Source organism: Nyctereutes procyonoides, unplaced genomic scaffold, assembly GCF_905146905.1.
Source record: "Nyctereutes procyonoides isolate TBG_1078 unplaced genomic scaffold, NYPRO_anot_genome, whole genome shotgun sequence".
Classification (NCBI taxonomy): domain Eukaryota; kingdom Metazoa; phylum Chordata; class Mammalia; order Carnivora; family Canidae; genus Nyctereutes; species Nyctereutes procyonoides.
The window spans coordinates 2,540,797-2,564,006 of record NW_026575140.1 but is presented as its reverse complement, the minus strand read 5'-3'; the positions used below and the strand labels follow the sequence as shown (position 1 = coordinate 2,564,006).

Genomic DNA, 23,210 nt, shown 5'->3' with positions numbered 1-23,210 from the left:
TTCCCGGTGTCATGCCTGTGCCTTGGGTGCTCCTCCTGTAGAGGCCACACAGCTTAACCCTCGGCTCTGGCATTTGACTTTCTGTTTTCTGCCTCCCAAGGGCAGGGAGCCTGTCCCCGCCACCCTCCCAGTCCCACTTAGGAAAACCACAGGGCCACGGCTGGGGGTGTGCTTACCGTGTTCCCGCTGTTTTCCAGGACTTTGGGCTCTGACTCACCCTGGGGCCCAGAGGGAAGTGGGAATTACTGCTGCCGTGTTGCAGAAGGGACGAGTGGAGCTCAGAGAGCTAAGTGGCATCCATCACGACCGGGGCAGCAAGTGGGGCACGCTGGGGTCCCGACCCAGGCTTGTCTGCCCCCACACAGGCCGTGCAGCTACTGGGGTGTTCCTGCGGCTCGTCCCGGCCGCTTGTGCAGGACAGGTCAGGGCCCACGGTGGCCCCGCTGCAAAGGCTGCTCAGATAAGTAGGTGGTCCTGGCAAGTCAGAGATGAATACTTTGAGGTCTTTTCATGGAGAGCTTGCAAGCTTTGTTTGGCTTTAAATTTGAGGGGCTTTAAATTTGAGGCCTGCAGAGGTCTGCTCTTGTGCTGGACCTAGAGAGGTGTTGATGGAGATCTGCTTTAGGGGCAGCTGGTCCTCTCTCTGTGCGCCGCAGCTCCAGGGGAGGGATGGGACGGTGCTCTTGCCTCTCGTTTGCTCCCAGGTACTTTCCTATTGAAAGCTTCTCTTCCCTTTGGTTTGCAAAGCAGCTGCACTGGCACGGGTTCCTGGGCACCCATCAGGGTAGGGCCGCTGGAGGCCTCAGCCCAGGGATGCAGGCGGGCCCAGGGCCGGGGATGCAGGCGGGCCCAGGCCTGGGGATGCAGGCGGGCCTCAACCCGCAGATGCAGGGGGGCTGTCCTCAGGTCCCTAGCTGGGTTAGAGCAGAGGCAGCCTGCATCCACAGCCCGTCGGCTCCGCCTGCAGCTGCCTGCGCCCGGCCCTGACCCGTGTTCCAGACGTTGCTGCAATCCTGCCCTGCGCCGTGCCGGGCCCAAGACCTGGAGGCCAAAGGTTCCCTACCCCGTTACAGATTCCCTGAGCCCAACCCGTCCCGGTGGTGTCTTGAATTATTTTCCCGTTTAATCTAATTCGGCAAGGCTTCTCCCTGGGATCTGCAGTGAGCATTATTTCTTTAAAAATAATTTTTTTTGAGAGGGAGGAAACACATTTTACCATGCTGAAGGTAAGCAAAAAAATGTATTTGACACCTCAGGTAATGGGGGATTTTTTTGCCCATCCCTTTCTGGATCTCCTCAATTGAAAATTGTATTTTTACCATATTTCATTCCCAGAGGAGCTTTTCATAATTTAAATCTCCTGTTCAACTGTACATTTAGAATGGGAGCCCTGACACCATCCTGATTACAGCGTACATGCTGGACATTACCGAGTTTCTCTCTGGGAGCATTCTAATTTTATTCACTCGTTATTAGCATTGAGGCACAGAATTGCATCCTGTACCCTGAACGGGACCGTCCCTCCTGATGCCTTGTGGCAGCTAGGACTGTAGATATGGGAACTTTCCTTTCCCAGTCTCATGTTAAGTATATATATTTTAAATTACCCATTAGAGGCTAGTGTCTTCACATAGCTCAGCAGAGAGTGAACTAGGACCCATCTTTACATTAGAGAGGGAGAGAGAGAGAGAGAGAGAGAGAGAGAGAGAGGAAGGGTAAGAGGAAGGAGGAAGGGGAAGAGGAAGGAGGAAGGGGAAGAGGGAGGAAAGAAGGGTAAGAGGAAGGAGGAAGGGGAAGAGATGGGAGGAAGGGGAAGAGGGATGAGGAAGGGGAAGAGGGAGGAGGAAGGGGAAGAGGAAGGAGGAAGGGGAAGAGGGAGGAAAGAAGGGTAAGAGGAAGGAGGAAGGGGAAGGGATGGGAGGAAGGGGAAGAGGGAGGAGGAAGGGGAAGAGGGAGGAAGGAAGGGGAAAGATGGGAGGAAGGGGAAGAGGGAGGAAGGAAGGGTAAGAGGGAGGAGGAAGGGGAAGAGGGAGGAAGGAAGGGTAAGAGGGAGGAGGAAGGGGAAGAGGGAGGAAAGAAGGGTAAGAGGAAGGAGGAAGGGGAAGGGATGGGAGGAAGGGTAAGAGGGAGGAGGAAGGGGAAGAGGGAGGAGGAAGGGGAAGAGGGAGGAGGAAGGGGAAGAGGGAGGAGGAAGGGGAAGAGGAAGGAGGAAGGGGAAGAGGAAGGGGAAGAGGGAGGAAAGAAGGGTAAGAGGAAGGAGGAAGGGGTAGAGATGGGAGGAAGGGGAAGAGGGAGGAGGAAGGGGAAGAGGGAGGAAGGAAGGGGAAGAGGGAGGAGGAAGGGGAAGAGGGAGGAAAGAAGGGTAAGAGGAAGGAGGAAGGGGAAGGGATGGGAGGAAGGGGAAGAGGGAGGAGGAAGGGTAAGAGGGAGGAGGAAGGGTAAGAGGGAGGAGGAAGGGGAAGAGGGAGGAGGAAGGGGAAGAGGAAGGAGGAAGGGGAAGAGGGAGGAAAGAAGGGTAAGAGGAAGGAGGAAGGGGAAGGGATGGGAGGAAGGGGAAGAGGGAGGAGGAAGGGGAAGAGGGAGGAGGAAGGGGAAGAGGCAGGAGGAAGGGGAAGAGGGAGGAGGAAGGGGAAGAGGGAGGAAGGAAGGACGGGCGGAAGGCAGGCAGACACTTGTGTTCTCTAAGGGATACAACAGGGCCCATGTTCCAATTACCGTTACACTTTTTTTTTTAAAGATTTTATTTATTTATTCATGAGAGACACAGAGAGAGGCAGAGACATAGGCAGAGGGAGAAGCAGGCTCCATGCAGGGAGCCCGACCTGGGACTGGACCCCCGGACCCCGGGACCCCGGATCATGCCCGGACCCAAAGCAGAAGCTCAGCTGCTGAACCTCCCAGGGGTCCCCCAACTTGCATCACAAAAAAAAAAAAAGAAAGAAGGGAGGGATGGTGGGAGGGGAGGGGGGGAGGAAGAGAGGGAAACAGGGAGGAAGGACAGAACTTCTGGTGCTTAAGTGGGTTTTGATCAGCGTAGACCGGGAGCAAATACTGAAAGGCGAATAAGGCCTGACCGAGCGGGGGGGCCCAGGGGTCGTGATTCCTCAGAGGCTCCCAGGCTGGAGGGTGGGGGCCGCTGGGCTCTGCAGAGGCGGCCGCTGTGCCGGGGCCCTGCCGGGGGACCCTCACCACTCTCGTCCTTGTTTTGCAGGGAGCTTCGATGCCAGGAGGCCCGCGGATCGGGGTGCTGGGGGAGCGGCCCAGGCGATGCCCGGTTCCTGAGCCCAAGGCCGCCGCGGAGCTGTGAGTGGACGCTGGGCGCGGCGCGGTGAGCTGGATGGCTGCGGGCCGGAGCCCCAGCAAGTAGTCGTCGGGCTGTGGGGCGCGTGCCCCGGCGGCGGGACCATGCCGGAGCGGCTCGCGGGGATGCCCTTGGATCTCTGGACCCCGCTCCTGGTGCTATGGATGGCGCTGCCCCCTTGCGCTCCTGCGGCTCCCACGGGCCCGGCCCCGGTCTTCCTGGGCGGGCCCCCTCTGGAACCCAGCCGGCTGAGTGACGAGCAGCGGGTCTTGAACCGCTCCAAGAGAGGCTGGGTTTGGAATCAAATGTTTGTCCTGGAGGAGTTTTCTGGACCTGAACCGATTCTCGTTGGCCGGGTAAGCTGCGTGTCTCAGATCCCGATTTCAGGATCTGCTTCTCCTTCTTAGGTCTGTAACATCGGACTCGGCCCACCCAGTGGCACGTAGCTGTGGCCTGTTGGCCCGGAGGCTGGTGCAGTTACCCTGGGCCCCTCGGGAGCACGGGCACCCCCACAGCCTCAGGTGTGCACTGGGCCCCTCAGGAGTATGGGCACCCCCACGGCCTCAGGTGTGCACTGGGCCCCTCGGGAGTACGGGCAGCCCCACGGCCTCAGGTGTGCACTGGGCCCCTCGGGAGCACGGGCACCCCCACGGCCTCAGGTGTGCACTGGGCCCCTCGGGAGCACGGGCACCCCCACGGCCTCAGGTGTGCACTGGGCCCCTCGGGAGCACGGGCACCCCCACGGCCTCAGGTGTGCACTGGGCCCCTCGGGAGTACGGGCACCCCCACGGCCTCAGGTGTGCACTGGGCCCCTCGGGAGCACGGGCAGCCCCACGGCCTCAGGTGTGCACTGGGCCCCTCGGGAGCACGGGCAGCCCCACGGCCTCAGGTGTGCACTGGGCCCCTCAGGAGCACGGGCAGCCCCACGGCCTCAGGTGTGCACTGGGCCCCTCGGGAGTACGGGCACCCCCACGGCCTCAGGTGTGCACTGGGCCCCTCGGGAGTACGGGCACCCCCACGGCCTCAGGTGTGCACTGGGCCCCTCGGGAGCACGGGCACCCCCACGGCCTCAGGTGTGCACTGGGCCCCTCGGGAGCACGGGCACCCCCACGGCCTCAGGTGTGCACTGGGCCCCTTGGGAGTACGGGCACCCCCACGGCCTCAGGTGTGCACTGGGCCCCTCAGGAGCACGGGCACCCCCACGGCCTCAGGTGTGCACTGGGCCCCTCAGGAGCACGGGCACCCCCACGGCCTCAGGTGTGCACTGGGCCCCTCGGGAGTACGGGCAGCCCCACGGCCTCAGGTGTGTGCAGTGACCTCGCCGCAGGCCCACTCCCCGCCCCGTCCCCCATCAGGTGCCAGCACGTGCTCAGGCGTGCTCAGCTCGGCCTCTGCCCCCCTTTCGCCCCGGGGTCTGCATGCCAGTCGGACTTGCCCTCTGGCTGGAGCGTCCGTACGTTTCTGTTCACTCGGAATTTCTGTGGCCTCAGGTCCTAAGACGTCATCTGTTGCATTTTGTTTTGAGGCCACGCAGCTTCCCGTGGGAGGAAGATCTGTCTCCTTTTTCGGTTTCAGTTTTGTTCGTGGCTTGTTGTTTCAGTCATTAACCGGGATGCAGAACGGGAAGCTCTTGGCGTGCGTGCTTCACAGAGCTGCGTGCCGTGGTTCAGTGAAGTTTGCAGTAGGAGACGAGCCCTTCAGTGTCCGATGGGGTCAGAGGTGTGCAAAAGGAATTTCATACGGGGCTGTGTGCGGGCGGGTTTGCACTTGTGCTGCTGTCGGCAGGTTAGACCAACCTTCCTTGTGTAGGTGAATGGTCCCCAAGGTCACACCACTGGTTATTGACGCTCACGTGGTCCTCCCTCCGAAGCGTTCACAGGCTTCCCACACCGTCATCATAGGAGGAGTTCGAGTATTCGCCTGCCACTGGCTGATTTTCCTAAGTCTAGATTTTTTTTATAATAAATTTATTTTTTATTGGTGTTCAATTTGCCAACATACAGAATAACACCCAGTGCTCATCCCGCCAAGTGCCCCCCTCATTGCCCGTCACCCATTCACCCCCACCCCCCGCCCTCCTCCCCCTCCACCACCCCTAGTTCGTTTCCCAGAGTTAGGAGTCTTCATGTTCTGTCTCCCTTTCTGATATTTCCCACACATTTCTTCTCCCTTCCCCTCTATTCCCTTTCACTATTATTTATATTCCCCAAATGAATGAGACCCTATAATGTTTGTCCTTCTCCGATTGACTTACTTCACTCAGCATAATACCCTCCAGTTCCAACCACATCAAAGCACATGATGGGTATTGGTCGTTTCTCATGGCTGAGGAATATTCCATTGTCTACATAGACCACAGCTTCTCTATCCATCATCTGTCGATGGACACCGAGGTCTAGATTAAGAAGTGAACCGGGCCAATGGTACTCATTTCCCAAAAGCAGGGATTTAAAAGAAAAATAGGAAGAGCATTGAATATTGGTCGTCAAGACCTGGGTTAACTCTCTGTGTCTTGCTGGCAACTTGCGAGGGCCCTCCTACCCCCACCTCGCTGTCTTGTGGGGCAGTTGGAGACCCTCCAAGGACTGTGTCTTCTCACCTCATGCAGTTGGTCTGCTTGGACACAGGAAGCCTGCATGAGGGGATGCCAGCAATCACCAGGACTCATCAGGCCCTCTCTTAGGCACACGGGAGTATATATCCGAGACCAGAACCATGATCTCCGCCCCCGTTGAGTGTGTGGCCCATCCTGGCCAGTACCATGGGGGCACCTGGTGGGCACCGTCTTACTTGATTCTAGCAATAGCTTGCCCTTCTGTTTCTGCGTATACGTGTGTGTGTTTGTGTGCATATACGTACATACGTGCATACACCAATAATATGTGTAAAATAGGTCAGAAGACCTTTTTCAATGTGTCTAAAATACAAAAATCTCCGAAAGTGTCCTCTTTTTTTTTTTTTTTTTCTTTGCCTGATACAAACTCAGGTAGCAGACTTGAGGTTGTTTGTAGACCTAGTGCGTCCCATTGCCACAACCGTGCTGGAACATAGGCCGCGGCCCAGTCGTACTCACGTCGTGGTCACGGTCCTGCTCCTACTCGCCGTGCGGTGTACGTGCCTTAATGTGTGTCTAGGTGTGAAAGTTGCTCAATTGCCAAACACCTCAGGCCCCGTGGGCTTTGAATACGGGCGTCTTGACCAGCATGATTCTCTTTTTGTGTTTTAAGTACAGCAGCCGTGAGCCTAGAAGGATCGGTAAAGCAAGAGCATAGAGCTGGGAAGAGCTCAGGGTTTGAATCGCGTTGGGCATTCCCAAGGCCATGATCTTATCCATCTTATCCTGTTACGCTTTTGAGATGAGCTGCCATGTGTTTGAACCATAATTTGCACTCAAGAGTTGTTGCCTACGGGGATGCCTGACTGAGTCGGTCGTAGGACGTGCGCCGCTTGATCTCGGGGTTGTGAGTTCAAGCCCCACATCAGGTGCAGAAATTACTTAAACATAAAACCTTTAAAAAGCAAATAATAAATAGTAAAGCTCAACCTTTTGTGTTTTTAAAGGAGGTATTGAATATTGAATTCAGAGTCCCTAAAGTCCTCCCTCCTGGATATTTAGAACTTGAGCCAGCCCCCAGGCAGTTCGTTTTCCTACCACAGGACATTCTGGATCTACAGGCTCACGCATGTGTAATTGAGTATTTTCTTACTGTTTCTATTAGTTGATTCTTTATGGAAGTATATGACTGCAAATAGTATCTTATATAATATAAATAACTGAACATGCTATGCCCAGGAGAACTTTCCATATTTGTCTGAATCGAAAAGGTAATTAAATTGGGGTTTGTTTTGGATTCATAGGAGTCTGATGACTAATTTTAACTCTGTTCTTTCAATTAAGTGATAGAGCTGGAAGCAAACAGCCAGGCATTTAGCATCGATTTGTGATTTAGTAATGCTCAAAAAATTCTTGCTCGAGTGACAGAAATGTCACATGTGAACCCTAAGACTTTGAAGTGGCCAAAACACCCCTGAGTCTTTATGACTTTTTTATTTTATTTTATTTTATTTTATTTTATTTTATTTTATTTTATTATTTTATTTTTTTATGAATTTGCTCTTTCTCTCTTCTCTATCCTGGCCAGCTCAACTATTAAATCAGAGTCAAACTAACTTTCTGAAGAAATTCCAGCAAATATTTCCAATCCTACATATTTCCCCTTAAATAACATTGCTCCTGAAATATTGTAGCTTCGGGTTTGAGGCTCTTGGGTCGTAGTGAAGCCAGAACTACATCTCGGGTGACCGCTTCAGATTCTGAGTCAGGCTGGGGGAGAGGAGGATCCGCATCAAGGTGCCCACTGGTGCTTCAGGTGTTCTGTCTCCGCACACGCTCTCCCGTGTCCAGCTGCAAGCCACTTCATTGCCGAGCTTCCCCTAGGCTGAGGAGCATCCGTCACGTAGGACCATACCCGCTGTCCTAAAGGCCCTCCTGTGATCCCTGGGCTGGGGCCTCATCACCGCGGGCTGCGCTCAAGCTCACGGGCAGAGCCGGGTTTTGAGCGATTGGCTTTTCAGAGCTTTACATGCACCCTCCCGTGATCCGTCATGTGTTTTCACTCTATCGCTAGACAGCTGAGTGCAGAGGAAGAGCAAGCCCTCGAGATGCACTCTCCAGAAGTCCGAAGTTTGGCTTTGTCACTTTCTGAATGTTAACTCTGCAGAAATTACTAAAAAGTCTTCAAACACTCTCCAAGTAGGATAAATAAGAGTATGTGAGAGTCCATACCATCATGTATGCATAGTCTCTGTACATAGCAATTGTAGCCACGACTGTATTCTTTTTTTTTAAGATTTTATTTATTTATTCATGAGAGACCCAGAGAGAGAGGCAGAGACACAGGCAGGGGGAGAAGCAGGCTCCATGTGGGGAGCCTGATGCGGGACTCGATCCGATCCCGGGTCTCCAGGATCGCGCCCTGGGCCAAAGGCAGGTGCTAAGCCGCTGAGCCACCCGGGCTGCCCAACTGTATTCTTTTTTAAATGGTTTATTTATTTATTTTAAAGCCGGGGGTGGGGCGGTGAGGTGGGGTGGGGTAGGGGCAGAGGGAGGGACAAGCACACTGTGCGCTGAGCATGGAGCCTTATGCAGGGCTCTCTCCCGGGACCCTGAGATCATGACCTGAGTGGAGTCTCGGGCTTCACGGACGGGGCCGCCAAGGCAGCCCTCTGATGTGTTCTTAGTTACAGGTGTGTGTGCATCCGTGTATGTGGGTGTGTTTTTGGGGGGGGTTGTCGTTGCAGTGGTGGCCAGAGAGTTACGCTGCCGGGTGAGCACAAGACATCGGGAGCCCAAAGAAGGGTCCTTTCAGGTGTCCCGGTGCGTGTTGGCCGGAGGTGATGTTTCGGTGTGTTTGGAAGGATGATGCGTCACTTGGGTTGAGGTGGGGTGGACTGGAGACCCAAGCTATGGCAGCAGGACGAGGGGCTGTGCAGTGTCGTGGGGACACCGTGGCCCTACTCAGGGTCGCCTTGCGTAGAAGCACGTGTGTTTCTTGCTGAATGAAAACGAGGTAGAAAGTCCCATTCACAGAGAAGCCTTCCCTGTCCCGTCCTGCCCCAGAAATAACTGCCCTCTCTAATATCTCACATCCCCTGGTGGTGCTTTACTTTTTCGTCTTCCTGGTGATCGTTGCCTCACATACTCTATGCTTTGTCTTGTTTGCGATTTGTTTCCGACGACAGTGCATGTTCCACGGACGAGACAGGTTTCGCCTCCTTTGTTTTTCACTCTGTTTCCCCAGAACCCAGAACACTGCCTGTAGACAGGGGGCACTCAGGAAGCGTTGTGCACAAATACCTAAATGGGTCACCTAAATAACGGGGGAATTGATTAAAAAGTAACATAAACCCAATAAGATTTCATACAAATGGCTCTTTTCAATGAAGGGGGCTGTGCAATCCTTTCATGTTCCCCTTTAGCGTCAGCACTTTATAGAGCAGCTGGTAGTTTGAACATTGTTTCTACTTCGCGATTTTAAAGGTCATTCTTGGGGTGCCGGGGTGGCTCAGCCAGTTAGGCGTCCTGCCCTTGGTTTCGGCCTCGGTCAGGGTCTCACGGGTCCTGAGACTGAGCCCTGCCTGCCCTGGGCTCGGTGGGGGAGTTGGCCTGAGAGACAGAGCAGGAGAGCACGCGTGAGCGGGGCAGAGGGGCAGGGAGAAGCGTGGCGGCCGCTGGCCGTGGGGCCCTGGGGGGCCTGGAGCTCCGTGACCTGGACAGAGGGCAGACACTCAGCTGGCTGGGCCACCCAGCTGCCCTTCAACTAAGTAGATCCTTTTTTTTTTTTTTTTTTTGAAATTAAATCGAAGCGTTTCTTTGCGTTCGTGCTAATGGGTAACTTATTAACCCAGCTTTTGGAGGAGGCCATGCTGAGCGCTCTGCAGAGGCTGCCCGGACCCCTGCAGGCTGGTTTCGTGGTTCCCCATCCATCTGCCAGCTTAGGTTAGTGCGGGCAGCACGGGTGCCCCCAAACTCCTCTTTCTGGATTTCTGTAAAACCAGTGTCAGCCAGAGACTCCGCTCCTGACTCTAGTTCTTTGTGGAACAGGTGGTGCAGAGCCCACTGTCCGCGAGTACCTAGCGTGTCACGATCCTCAGGACCTTCACGTTGGCTTTCTCTGCCGGTGCTGGTGCAGGATAAGGTGGTGCCTGGGACTCTGTCCTATGTGCATATCTGTTCTTGTCTTAAAAAGGAGAGAGAGAGGAAAAAGAAAAAAAAAATGATGATTTTCATACATCTTGCAACTAAGACCAAAACAGTCATGTCCCTTGGGTGATACGTACATGAGGCGACCCGCCTGCTGTTATCCTGGGAGCCCTGTGCTGGGTCACGAGTGTTAGATGAAGCCACCCTACAAATGCGCACTGAGCACTTAGGATCCCCCAAGCACCATGGACGAGACATTGTCTGCCTTGAGCGAGCCCCGAACCCCAACACCCACCCTCTGTCACGGAACTGGTGGGGTGCTGTGGGGGGGGACAGGCAATGGGCAACACAGCCTGCTAGCGACTGCCGCGCTCAGACGGAGGCAGGGACCCCGAAGTAAAGGAGCCTGGCTCCATGGGGCACCTGAGCGGGATGGTGGTCCGTTGGGTGGGATGTAGGCTCCTCCCTAAGGAAACCGCCTTGGGGACCGGACAGTAACCGAGCTGGGAAGGGACGATGCTGCAGCAGTGGCTATGGTGTGTGGGGTTGGGGGGGGCTGCTCAGAGGCTGGAGACAGGGCCCGGCGCCCCAGGGGTGCTGAGTGGCCTTGGGAAGGTAGGGAGGGGCTCCTGGAGACCTGGCTGTCCTCTCCGCACCTCTGCCACGGAGGACCCATCAGAGAACCTCATGGGCCTGTCGTGTGCGGTTTCCTCACCGGTGATAGGATTGTGGATCACAAAAGTATATTTAAGGTACGAATGAATTCCCGTGGAGCCAGCAAAGAGGGCAATATGAGAGAAATGAGCATGGGGTCTATTGATTTTCTGCCCAGGTCCCTTTAGCTCTTGTTCTGTGGTCTGTGATCCTCGGTTCCTCATGTTGCTTTATTTTGGGAGAAACCAGTTTGTTCTGCAGGTGGTCAGAGTCCCACCCTAATGGGCTCTCTTGCGTCAGCTCCCTGCTCTCTCCTCCCTCTCCCCCTCCTACCTGGGCCTCGGAGCAGTTCCTTATTTGGATAGAACTCCATTGCTGGTGATGCTCCATCTATTTATAATTCTCTCCCTCCACGGCTCTGACTCATTTTCTCTCTTTAAATTTGCCCTTCTAACCTCCTCTCTTCTCTGTAACTTGGAAAGCCTTTGGGTGGTGCTGAGTGCGAAGGCCCGGGTGCCAGGTGATGACGCTGTCCGCAGCCGGTGATGAGGTGGCTCTGGACAGGCCGTTCTGTGGCCAGCCGTGTGCACACAGGGTGCTGGGCTACGTGGCTACGGCCCCCCGTATCCTGGCCCGTGAGGCCCACTTGCTGTCCGGTGTGCAAAGCCTCTGCCCTACGCAGCCTGGGCCCCTGTGACGTGGCAGGCACGTAGGTCAGCATCGCGTGTCCCAGCCCAGCCAAGGCCACGGGAAGAGCTTGCCCCTTACCCAGTGGCCCGGCTGGGACATAACAGGCATCCCGGAGCTTGGGAAGTTTTCCAACACTGATAGAGAGAAATGAAATGGTATCAGTCGCGTGGATCAGAAGAAACCCTAAATGCACACACGCGCGCAGACTCGCATGTGTGTGTGATCTATCAGCAGGGCTTGTGCACCAGTAAAATCCCGAGTCACCTCCTGATCCCTTCTCTCTGTGGCCCCAGACCCTGTTTGCTTCGGTCCATACCCAGGGACCGGGTGAGCATACCGAGAGTCTGTGCTTATCTCGCAGAAACCCCCCCAAAATACACTTACTCAAACCTCTTAAAAGTCTTGCATATATTTTCAGTCTCCTTAAGGGTCAACTCGTTGAGGCGGGTAAATTTTCCCACTTGAAGCAAATGATAGTAGTCCTATGTTAATGGATGAAAAGCCGGATCATGTCATCTATTTTATGAATAAATGACAAGGTAATCAGTATCAAAAAATTAAAAAAAGCAAACGCAACACTGATTTCGATCGCAAGTATGGAGCTGAAGCTCACGGGGCAGAATTGGTGAAACGTAAATGCTACTCAACCAGGAAGGCCTTCCTGGTTTATTCACTTTAGTGGGATAGTCTGAATCATTAAAAATCACTAAGATTTACAACACGGGGACATTGCAACTGAGTAAATACCTGAAACAAGATGCAAAATGTGTGTAGACTATAATGCAAGACTGCGTGTGCGATATGAACAGAGTGCCTGGCGTATATTAAGACGTGTGTGCATGTGAAAATAATACATATATTCAGTCACTTACAAAAATAATGAACTCCTGCGTACTGATCCCCCGATCATTCGTATGCAGAGATGTTCACCATTCTGCTATTTGTTTTCTTGAGTTTTTCTCCTTTCACCCCTGAGAATGCCAGTACTCTTTATTTTAAAAATCAATGTAGGAAGAGTCCTCTTCATATTTATAAGCACCACCCATTGTTTCTGAAAAAAAAAAAAGAATTCCCGATTGAGAAAAATATAAGACTCAATGATAGGTATGTAACCCCCGTGAAAAACAAGTAAGTTAAATTGTGATATTGATGCATATTAATGCGTCAAATATCAAGAAAGAGGAGTCTGTAAGGAAATGTGCCATTATAGTCAACCTCCCTGCCCCCATTTATGTGATTAGATTGTCAGTTTCTTTTCTTTATAATTTTGCCCATTTTATTTTCTAGGATATGCTATTATTACGTCATAACACATGACAAAACAAAATGAGAGGAAAGTAAATGGCGATGTTATATCATTCAATTTTTCTTAGAATCAATGCTCTCTATTCATAGCATATTCTTGGAGACCGTTATTTAGTTTGAATCACATTTGGTAAATGTGATCTTATTTAAATACTTGGAAGGACAATCTCATCAATTAATAAATTAAAGAGCTAGAAATATTCGATCGTTTTTACAACACTATGAAGAGAGCCAGGGCAGCCATAGCCTTGCTGTACCGCTAAGTGTACTTAAATGACGTCCATTACCGTGGGACAGACCAAATATGAACCAGAAATAAAGGGTTTGTATCTGGCTTTGAAATGGGAACCTGTGTTTGTAATGTTCCGAGTATTATGGTCAGCCTGCATGCTGCCTGTAGCTTTTCAATAATTAAGAATAACCTAGGAAAGGTATTTACGGTCTCATGTTGTTTAAGAAAGATAACAAACAGGCCTGCAGCATTTCCTTCAGCCTGGCTATGTGTGTTTTCTAGACGGTAGTTTCTTTAATATTTTAGCATTTTCCTTCCATACATATCATTAACTTTAAAAATAAAACTCCCAGTTATTTCACCAGCCAAAGATGAGCTTATTGGAGAATAAAAGAGAATTGCCATCTGGGATAAGCAAGCTGCAGCAACACCATGGGGGAGTCTGGAGAAGGAAGGAGAGGTAGCTCTCGTGGGGGGTGGGGGGGGATAGAAAGGCTCTTGCAAACAGAACGTCCCTTGGAGTCCTCTGGGAGTTAAAAGCATGGTGGTGCCCTCTCATTGGCTGAGCTGTCGCCGGGACAGGAGACAAGCCTGCCTTCCCCTGCTGGGCCAAAGGAGTAGTATCCGCGTGCAAGGCCCATCTCTTCCTTTTGAGTATTCAGTTGGCCATGAGCTGTAGGGTGTAAACTCTCCCTGCAGAGCCTCTTGACTCCACTTTAGTGAGCTTTCCTTTTGTTGATTTTCACATCGTCTCCTTTATAGCTAACTTAAACTCACCCTCTATACTCTTTCTCTCTCCCTCCCTCCCACCCTCCCACCCTCCCTCACCCCCTCGCCCTCCTTGTGATAGTTTGGCCACGTGTGTTTCTGTCCCCGACTCCTTGAATGTCTTGAGATATAGTAAAGGCAGTCTTGTCAATATTCACGTATTGGAATATTTAGTTGAGATGTGGGCATGCTTTCTCGGTAGCGACGGCGACCTCACCTAACTTTTCAGTACATTTAGAAGTCCTTTTAGATCTTACAACTGGGAAGAGAAATAGGATCCGCTACATTCTTGGTACTAAGAGTGAGGGGTCTGCAGACCAGCAGCAGCCCCTGGGAGCTGGTCAGAAATGCGGAATTTCTGTATTCACCACCTGTATACCTGATTTACTGAATCAGAATCTGCATTTTAACGGTTTCCCCCAGGTAATTCCTATGCACATTAAAGCCTCAAAATATACATATATTCACTCAGCTGTCAGTCAATCCCAGGATAGCTTGACTCATGCTTTTCGTTCTCTGTATCTAACCTGAGTAAATTTGGTGTACCGCTTAATTAAAGAATTGGGTCATGGGCACTGATGTTTGGAAGAGCTCTAGGCAAGGTATAGGGTAGGAGCCACAGCTTATTTCATTTGAACCCCATGTGGTAGGTGCCGGGCACCATAGGCTGCGACATCAGTTTGCAGCTGGAACTCCTCCGAGCTGCAGGTGAAGGCAGAGGCAACAGCTTGTGGACCCCCCCCCCCCAGACTGGATCAGTTAACAGGAGCCACCCCTTGCTCAGACTCATGGAATCCTTTCTTTCTGCATGTATTTACCACAACATGGCAGATGTGCTCTGAAATCTGCAGAGTCTCAAATGTCACTGGGCTTCCATGGGAGGCAATAGTAGAATCCAAATGAGCCCGATGAGAAGGACTGAAGGATATTGGGAAACAGCAGGGAATAAAAGGCTAGATGCATACTTCTGCTGCTCTCTAATCCTAAAAAAGCCCAGCTGTGTTGCATAGATCTCTTTTTGTTGTGAATATATGTCGGAGACTATGAGATTGATGACATCGTGCAGAGAGACATTCGGGTGGGGGAGAGTAGGAGGCTTTTAAGTGACCAAAATAAACTGATCATATCTAATGAGTGTTTGCTGCATGGTAGGCACCTTATAAAGGCTGCTTGTTCAGTCCTCACAGAAACCCCGAGGAAGGCATCACTATCCCCGTTGTCAGGCCAGGAGAGCTCAAGGGAAGAGTCATCTCTGTTAGCAGCTGCAGGTTAGACACACGGTGAGTACTTGATGCAGCCCGGAGTCAGGCCTGGACACGGTGACCCTGTAACCACAGCAACACCTGGCCTCTTTTGAACCCCATATGGGAGGTGCTCAGTGGGCTTGGCTGCCACCCCAGTTTGCAGATGAGTAAAGTGAGTCTCGCTGAAGGCACAACCAAGTTAGGGTCTCATGACAGGCGTGTAAAATCTAGTAGGATTTGAATATACGTTTAGAGACGTCTAGCTAATTGCGAGACCACTATGCCTGTTCGTCCGCAGGCATCTCTCTATGCCTCGCTCATGGGGGAGAGAGGCCCGTATATGGCCCTTGAGAGAAGAAAAGTGTGCTGGAGGGTTAGGCGTATGGTGGCTCAGTTACATTTCCTTTACGGGGAGGTGAGATTGCGACGATGTGGGTCTGGGTAGAGCTCGAGCCGCGTACAGAGGGATTCGTGGGTGAGTCTCCAGGTACAGGGTAGTGTGCCCTCTGTCTTTTTTTGCTTTCTCATTTAAAAATATACATTTCCATACTTGTGATAATGAAGTAAGAGAATAATGATGTAGAGGGAGTACCAGGAGAACGTTTGTCCTGACCACTTCGGGCGTCTTGCTTGGTTTTTAAAGTACATTTACAGGTGTCATTCTCACCGTTTGGCAGGTGAGAAAATTGAGACAGTTGCATTGACTTACCTTTTCATCGGTTGGGTGACGGTAGTGCAAGGTCCCAACTTTTTCTTCTGATCTGGGCAGAGTTCGGCATCACTCGAGCTGTAGCACTATGCTAGAGAGCCCGCTGGGACCTTGGGCCGTGACTGGGCAATTGCGTGGGCTCCTCTCAAACGGACGGTGCCCAGACAACAGAAAGAAGAGAGAGGGAGGGTTGAGTGGGGTACCAACCAAAATCCTCTACTCCAGACAGGAACTAAAAGAAGACAAAAAGCTTGTTCCCTCCAGCTGCTTGAACTAATTGTGTTAATGCTGAATAATTCATTCGCAATTCCCTGTACGCTTGGAAACCGAGCTGGTGACCAATATCCCAAAGGCTCCAGAGGTGGGATCTAGAATTTACTTTTCTCTCCACGGTGACTTCCCTGATTCCTCTTGCGACGCCGAGGGTCTTCTTCCAGAGGGATATGGGCTCCTCTGTTTCGTCTCTTCCTTCCGGACTCTTACTACGGAGGGGGACGACCTTCCTCTGGACGGTTCTGGTCATGTCCTTTGCTACCGGTGCACTTTGGCCACGGAGAATAATTCCCTTGTGCCTGTAGCAGATTCTCCGAGGAGAAGTAATCTGGTGAGAAAGCAAACACAGCTGTTAAAAATGACCAAATCCTATAACTCCTTGAAGCAAGTCAGACTCCCCAGCCACTCAAGGGCTTTATTTAGAATGTGGCAGGGTTATTTATAGTGGGGTTTTCTTTGCTTTTATTTTTTTATGTGCTTCTGGGAATCTAAAAGTATAAATGAATTTCTCATTGCAGTTTGCTTCTCTGTTATACTCGTGTGTGTGTGTGTGTGTGTGTGTGCGCTCACATGCGTGTGCGTCCGCGTCCTCTCGCGTTTCCCTTAGAGCAGGGCTGCTTCGGCAGAGCTCATCCTCTAATTATGTCCCTGCCTTTGCAGGAGCGTTTACAATCAGCCTTGTGAGGTGCTTTCAGAAATCATTAGACGTGTGCAATGGCTGTTCCTGTTGATCACAGCCACTAGTTCGCTCCTCTTCTCTGCTTTTCCTGTCATTAAACTCCCATGTAAAGTTCTTAGTTGTTCTGTTTGGTGGTTTGTTTTATAGCTGAAAGCAGATTCCACATCCCAACTAGATTATGGGGAATGCATCTCAGTGTTTGTGGCTTTTTCTCCATCCCACAAGTTGGATGAGAGACACAAGTTGAAGCCGGGGGGGCGGAAACCAAACAGTAAACGTGGAGACAGCCCCTCCCACCCACACAAATGGGTCGAGATGATCAGAGAGTCAGAGAGGGACAAACGACAGCGCCAAACAGCAAACGTAGCTAAGACCAAAAATCCTGAATGACAGAGAGAAAGTCACGTTACAGATGTCACAACCTAGGAGACGGGTTTAGACACAGAAAGCAGAAACTGAGAGACTTTCACAGGAGCCAAGGATTTCAAAAGCCCCACAGGATCAGAAACAATAAGAGAAAAAATAAGATGGAGCGATGATGAAGATGAAGAGAGAGTAAGGGAAGGATAGTGGAGGGACAGGGAAAAAGAGAGATGGAGAGAGAGAGAGAAGGATTTGGGTCCACTGAGTGGTTTTCACCAGGAAGACACTAATTTCCTACAGGAAATCCTCTGGGCCCGTCCTCTGGGCAGATGGGCTTCTGCATAGTTTCATGGCACTTCTGGTCACTCAGCTCTGCTCTCTCTCGACGAGGAGTGGGTTTCGTTGGGGACACGCGGCGTTCGCCAAGTAGCCGTGGCTGGCACCACTGGGCATGAGGTCAGAACAATCTGGGTGAACCAGCAAGCCAAGATCTTCCTAACCCTTCCCAGAAACATGATTTTGGCTTTTAAATTGATACACTTCCTAGCACTTGGTGCTAGAACCCGAGTGGGGCCCATGTTATGTGCAATCAGATACAATGAGTGAAGAGGGTCTTTATCACCCAGTTCCTCCTGAGGGGCGCTGGCTTCCAAGAGAAGCCGGAGAGTGGGAACGGGTTATAGGTAAGCCCTTGGGACCATTCGCATCTCCTAACCCTCTTTGAAATTATAGAATGGGCTTTTGAAACACTGGAAGGACAAAAAATTCATTAGAATTTTTATTTATTTTTTTAAGGTTTATTGATTTACGTTGAGGGGGAGGGAGGCGTTCCCGTGTATGTGGGTAAAAGCAGGAGCAGGAGGAGGGGCAGAGGGGGAGGGGAAGGGGGAGCTGAGCATGGAGCCAAATGGGGGATCGATTCCAGGACCCTGAGATCACGACCTGAGCTGAAACCACGAGGTGGACGCCTAACCCGCTGAGCCCCCCAGGGGTTTCTAGTATAGAAATGATCTGACTTATGTATTCAGTTGTGAATAATCTGAAATGTCCATGGAAGAGGCTAAGAGCGTTTTCTGTCTCTGCTACTTGACAAATGTATTTGAATCAATATATTCGTCATGGCTTAAGGAAAAGTAGGCAAAGTGAAAGTTGAAGGACGCATGTAGGCAGGAGCAAGGGGAGTATTACACGGTACATACCTGATACCTTGCGGTGTATCCAAGGTCTGACTTAGCCTTCATTGAACCCCGCAAGATAGAGCTGTTGACATCACTGGCCCCCACCCCACCCCTTAACAGATAAAGGGATGTGGGCTCAGAGAAAGGTAGCCACTGTCCCAGAATGACCAATGAAGTGGGGGAATGGGTCCTGGAATGCAGAACTAGCTGATTTCAAAACCTATGCTTCTTTCTGCCTACACTGTACCACCCCCACCCTCCCTTTATTTGGTTCTTCCTTATGTTTCTTTGCACATGGGTATGCTCTTATGGAATATGGAAGAGTTCTTATTTTTACACAACACAGTTTGCTCTTCCAAACACATATTTGGATCATTCCAACAACCCAGAAGCCCAAGTAGGATGACTGGGGTAGGGGAAACCCAGGGCTCCTGGTCCTTTGCTCAGTGTTTAATATCACACTGCCCGCTCAGGGTCCTCTGTGCATCACTCCGCGCTGAACAAGATGGGCATTTTCCTATGGTGACTCCTCTCTACTAGGAGGAGTGTTGAGATTACTACTGTAATTCCAGTTTGTGCTGCAGAACCTGAGGCTTAAGACGTGGGCTCCTTGATCCTGTGACATGCCCCTGCCATGATGGGATGGGGTCAGGATGGCATTATGTTTTTGAAGACTACCACCCAACCATATGGTTTATGTGAACTCTCCTCTCTCTCTCTCTCTCTCTCTTTTTTTAAGATTTTATGTATTTATTCATGAGAGACACACACAGAGAGAGGCAGAGACACAGGCAGAGGGAGAAGCAGGCTCCATGCAGGGAGCCTGATGGGGGACTTGATCCCAGAGCCCCGGGATCACGCCCTGAACCAAAGGCGGATGCTCAACTGCTGAGCCACTCAACTGCCCCTATGTGGTCTCTTAAATCTGAGGAGTCAACTGCTTTCCTACTGATGCTGCAGACGGAGACTGAGAACTTGGGCTGTAATAGCCATTATCCCAGGGGATATTGCACAAGGAGGCTCTCAGAAATCTTCACTGCCTTGTGATCTCCTCGCTTCACACTATCCAGGATGGTGTTCCTTACACACAGCCTGGCACCCCAGGTTCTGGGTGATGCATGGTCCAGTCCAGGAGCCCAAGACTGTCGGATTCGGTTAACATTTGAGGAAGTCCTTCGCCGTTGAGTTTTTTTCCTCTAGAAATACTCACCAGGCTTGGATTGAGGTAGGGAAAGGTGGAGCAGCTCTGTGTCGCTTGGCATGGCAAGCCCTGGGATACAGTTTGATCCTATGACCTGGCAATAAAAAAAAAATTGCTTTGTTGTATTTGCAAAGGAAATCAGCATGCCTGGGAACTGCTGGCTGAGATGTGATAAGGAGCTGAAAGTCTGTATCTGAAGGCTCCGCTCTCAGGAGAGAACTTTTGAGGTGGATGAAGAAAGCACGCCCACCTTGGAGTCCAAGAGTCCTTGCAAATGCAAAGTCCTCAGCTCCGTTCCTCCTTCCTCCGTGAGCTCCCCAACCTTCTGGCCTTTTCTTTTAGATCTCATCCAAGTGTCAGCACAAGAAAAACTTTTCTAGCTCATCAAGTAGGGGGCTAAGTCTTTGCTCTCTCTCTCTCCCCACTGCCCCCAACTAAGCATGAAAGTGCCACATGCAGATTTTCAATTCGAATCTCCTTCCTCTTAAAGGATTAGAGTTTTCTATTTTCTATTTTACAATTTACTCTTCAAGGTATCTTGTTCCACCCAAGACGTACTTTCTATGAGCTATGGGCTTGGGTTTGCAGCTCCAGGAGGCATAAACGCTCACGTAAATGCAGAAACAAACATTTAACACAAAATTAGCAAACCGTATTTAGCACCCGTCTCTGAAGCCTCTAGTGGGCTTTCAACCCAACTTCTGTCTGTTGGGTGATGACTGCATGGCTCGCTTGCTTTTCTCCTGTGGTTATTGCTTTTCTGGGGCACTACAGGCTGCAGCACCGCCGTCGAACCCTGCTAGTCCCAAGTTGAGGCTTGTTTTTGTCGTAGCTACAAACACGCTAGCCTGGACTGCTGTGGTCAGGAGCTCCGGCTCTCAAGTCGGACAAAGTTGGGTTTCAAATCCTGTCATAGCAGACACACTCCAGCTTGCAGCCTCATTTAATTCTGTTAAGCCTCTGTTTCCTCATCTAGAATGTTGGCTTGAAGGATTTTTTTTATTTTTTTCCACTAGGGATTCCCCAAGCAATGGATGTGATCTGTCGTAGTTCACTTAGAGGGGACTAGATATAACGGGAGGTGTTACTGTCCTAAGCATTTTACACTTGGGACTTCTGTTTGTCGTTAAAGCTCTAGCTGCCGTGGCCCAGAACTTTCTTTCTTAGGTCGCGCCATGCCTCGCCCGTGTCACTCAGCCGCAAGGTGACGTGGGTGACCGCAGGCCTCTCTCGAGCCTCTGCAATGCAGCGCCCTCTCTCCGGCCCCCGCGTCCCCTGCCGTGCTGGTCCGCTGAGCTCGGTGGTGGAAGGGACGGCCTCGCTGGGAGGCTACACCCAGTGGTGCTTGCCTCTCCCGGCCGGAGGAGGCCGATCGGAATGACACTGGGCATGCTGCCTCCCAGGTGACCGGTAACCTGGTGTCGACGCCTCTGTGTGTCATGGAACCCATTGAGGACCTTGAAGAGCGAGAGGTTAGGGACGTTCCCCACCTTAGGGTGCTGACTCTCAGGTGCTGCTGGGGCTGGAGAGGCGGTTTGAGTTGGGCCATGCACCCAGCGCCCCGAGGTGAGCCTGGCAGGGGCTGATTCCCTCTGAGCCACATGGGGAGAGGCTCAGTGCGGCCTTACCTGGGCTCCAGGTGGTCAGGTGCAGAGCCCTCGGCCCCACGCTGCTGTGGCTGGCCAGGCGATGCTGCAGCCAGTGCACCGGGCCGGCCCGTGCAAGGACCGTCAGCAGACGTCCCTGGTGAGAACCGTACCTCGCAGTAGCTTAGGGCTGCTCACGGGCTGTTTCCTTCCCTGCGAATTTTCGAAAAAGCTTCACCTACCAACTCTTGAACATGCAAAAAAAAAAATATCTGGAATTTATTGACAAGGAAACACATTTTATAAATATTGAAGGGAAGGAACCTTCAGATTCATTAGATGAGCATTTTATACCCTTCTACACACGCATACCCCATACCTACTCAAATTATTTTTAAGATATTTTATTTATTTACTCATGAGAGACAGAGAGAGAGAGGCAGAGACACAGGCAGAGGGAGAAGCAGGCTCCACGCCGGGAGCCCGACGTGGGACTCGATCCCAGGACCTCGGGGTCACGCCCTGGGCCAAAGGCAGACGCTCAATCACTGAGCCACCCCAGACGCCCCCCAGAACTACTCAAATTATTACATTTCCCAGTAGTGGATGATTATTGTGCTGATAAGTCTGATAAGTATGTTTTTAGGTACGATGATGGTTAAATCTGTGATCTAAGTTGTATCACTCTATACATTCACCTATGATTTGCCCTGAATGTCATTTTTCTGAAAATGAGGTGTTTTATAGGAAGAAGGTCTTCTTTAGACTAACATTGTATCACGTGTATTGAGATTTCCATTCCACGGTTCTCAATTAGGGAAAATAGGAGATGTGACTGCTGTTAATGAAACAAATGACTGTCATTTTGAACCCTTCCAAGCTAGCACTAGAATGAATACTGCCTGATACTCACAAAATCTGTGTAAGGTACACACGGCAATATATTTCAATTTGTAGGCATAAACAGACTTAATGAGGTTGTATAATTTGCCTACAGTGAGCCAGCTGAGAGTCGCTGAATCACATTTCAAACATAAATGTATCTGCCATCAGACTTTGTCCCTCAAAAGTTTCCGATATATAGTCTCTTATAAAAAAAAAGTTAAAGTTCTTGGATAAAGTAGTCACGTCATGTCATTTCATCAAACACGCGCACAAACACACACGGAATTCAGAAACTAATGTGACGTGCCACGGGTTTATTTACTTTTCATTTTCAAAGTCAATATCGTTGCCTGATGTGTTATTCTTTTTCTTTTTTTTAAAGATTTTTAAAAAATATTTATTTATTCATGAGAGACACACACAGAGAGAGAGGCAGACAGACAGGCAGAGGGAGAAGCAGGCCCCATGCAGGGAGCCCGATGTGGGACTCGATCCCGGGACCCCGGGGTCACGCCCTGGGCCTACAGCAGGTGCTAAACTGCTGAGCCCCCCCCCCCCGGGCTGCCCCTGCTGTGTTATTCCAAAGTGCTGGATAAAAGTAGATCAAAATATTTGTCCAGCAGCATTTATCGGGGACGTGCTATGTGCCGGGGCCTTTGCTGAAATGAGGAAGACACGGGCTAGGGCTCCGGGTGACATCGACGTTCACTTTGAAGAAACGAGGTGGGGCTCCTCGGCGGGGGGGGGGCTCTTTGCTCTGTGAGACAGTCCCCCCCTCGCCCTCCTGCACGATCCATGCGTTTCCTTGGCGGCAATATTGCTACCAGTTCACCCAAATTATCCAGATTTCGCATCACCTCTGGGAAAGAATCAGGAATCAAACCAGCTTGAAATAGGAAGGATTTCTGTCTTCCCGACTCTTAACAGAGCACATAGCTGGAAGCTAGTGGAACTTTCCAGTCAGGAAGAGAGAGGCTCACTATGTAAATCATTATCGCTGACAAGTTAAGCCTCCAGTCAAAAGCAGAACGTACAGTTTGTGTATTTACCTCAGGCTATTTGTCTCCGCAGGGTAACTGCTTGAAAAGAAACACTTGCAGCAGGTTGGCTTCCACACACGTCCAGGCAGACACACACACACACACACACACACGGTAACACTCCCATGTCGCCTTGGGTCGCCCGAAGTCCAGGGTTTAAATTATCCTCAGAATAAATAAATAAAATCTTAAAAAAAATAATAAATTATCCTCAGGACTCTTGACAGCCACCGCCCTGTCCCAACCCAGGAATCCCAAGTCCCTGAGATCAACTGAGCGATCCGTTAAGAACCAGTTGGAAGGGGATCCCTGGGTGGCGCAGCGGTTTGGCGCCTGCCTTTGGCCCGGGGCGCGATCCTGGAGACCCGGGATCGAATCCCACGTCGGGCTCCCGGTGCA

At 51.2% G+C, this 23,210-nt stretch overlaps 1 protein-coding gene across 1 annotated transcript in view; it reads left to right on the top strand.

Moving 5' to 3' along the window:
- CDH8 (cadherin 8) overlaps nucleotides 1-23,210 on the top strand; it is a 359,125-nt gene that overhangs the window by 11,041 nt on the left and 324,874 nt on the right. The window contains exon 2 of the mRNA XM_055306104.1: nucleotides 3,212-3,657. Coding sequence (XP_055162079.1) covers nucleotides 3,406-3,657 — 252 coding nt within the window. The 5' untranslated portion in view covers nucleotides 3,212-3,405. The remainder of the gene's footprint in view (nucleotides 1-3,211; nucleotides 3,658-23,210) is intronic.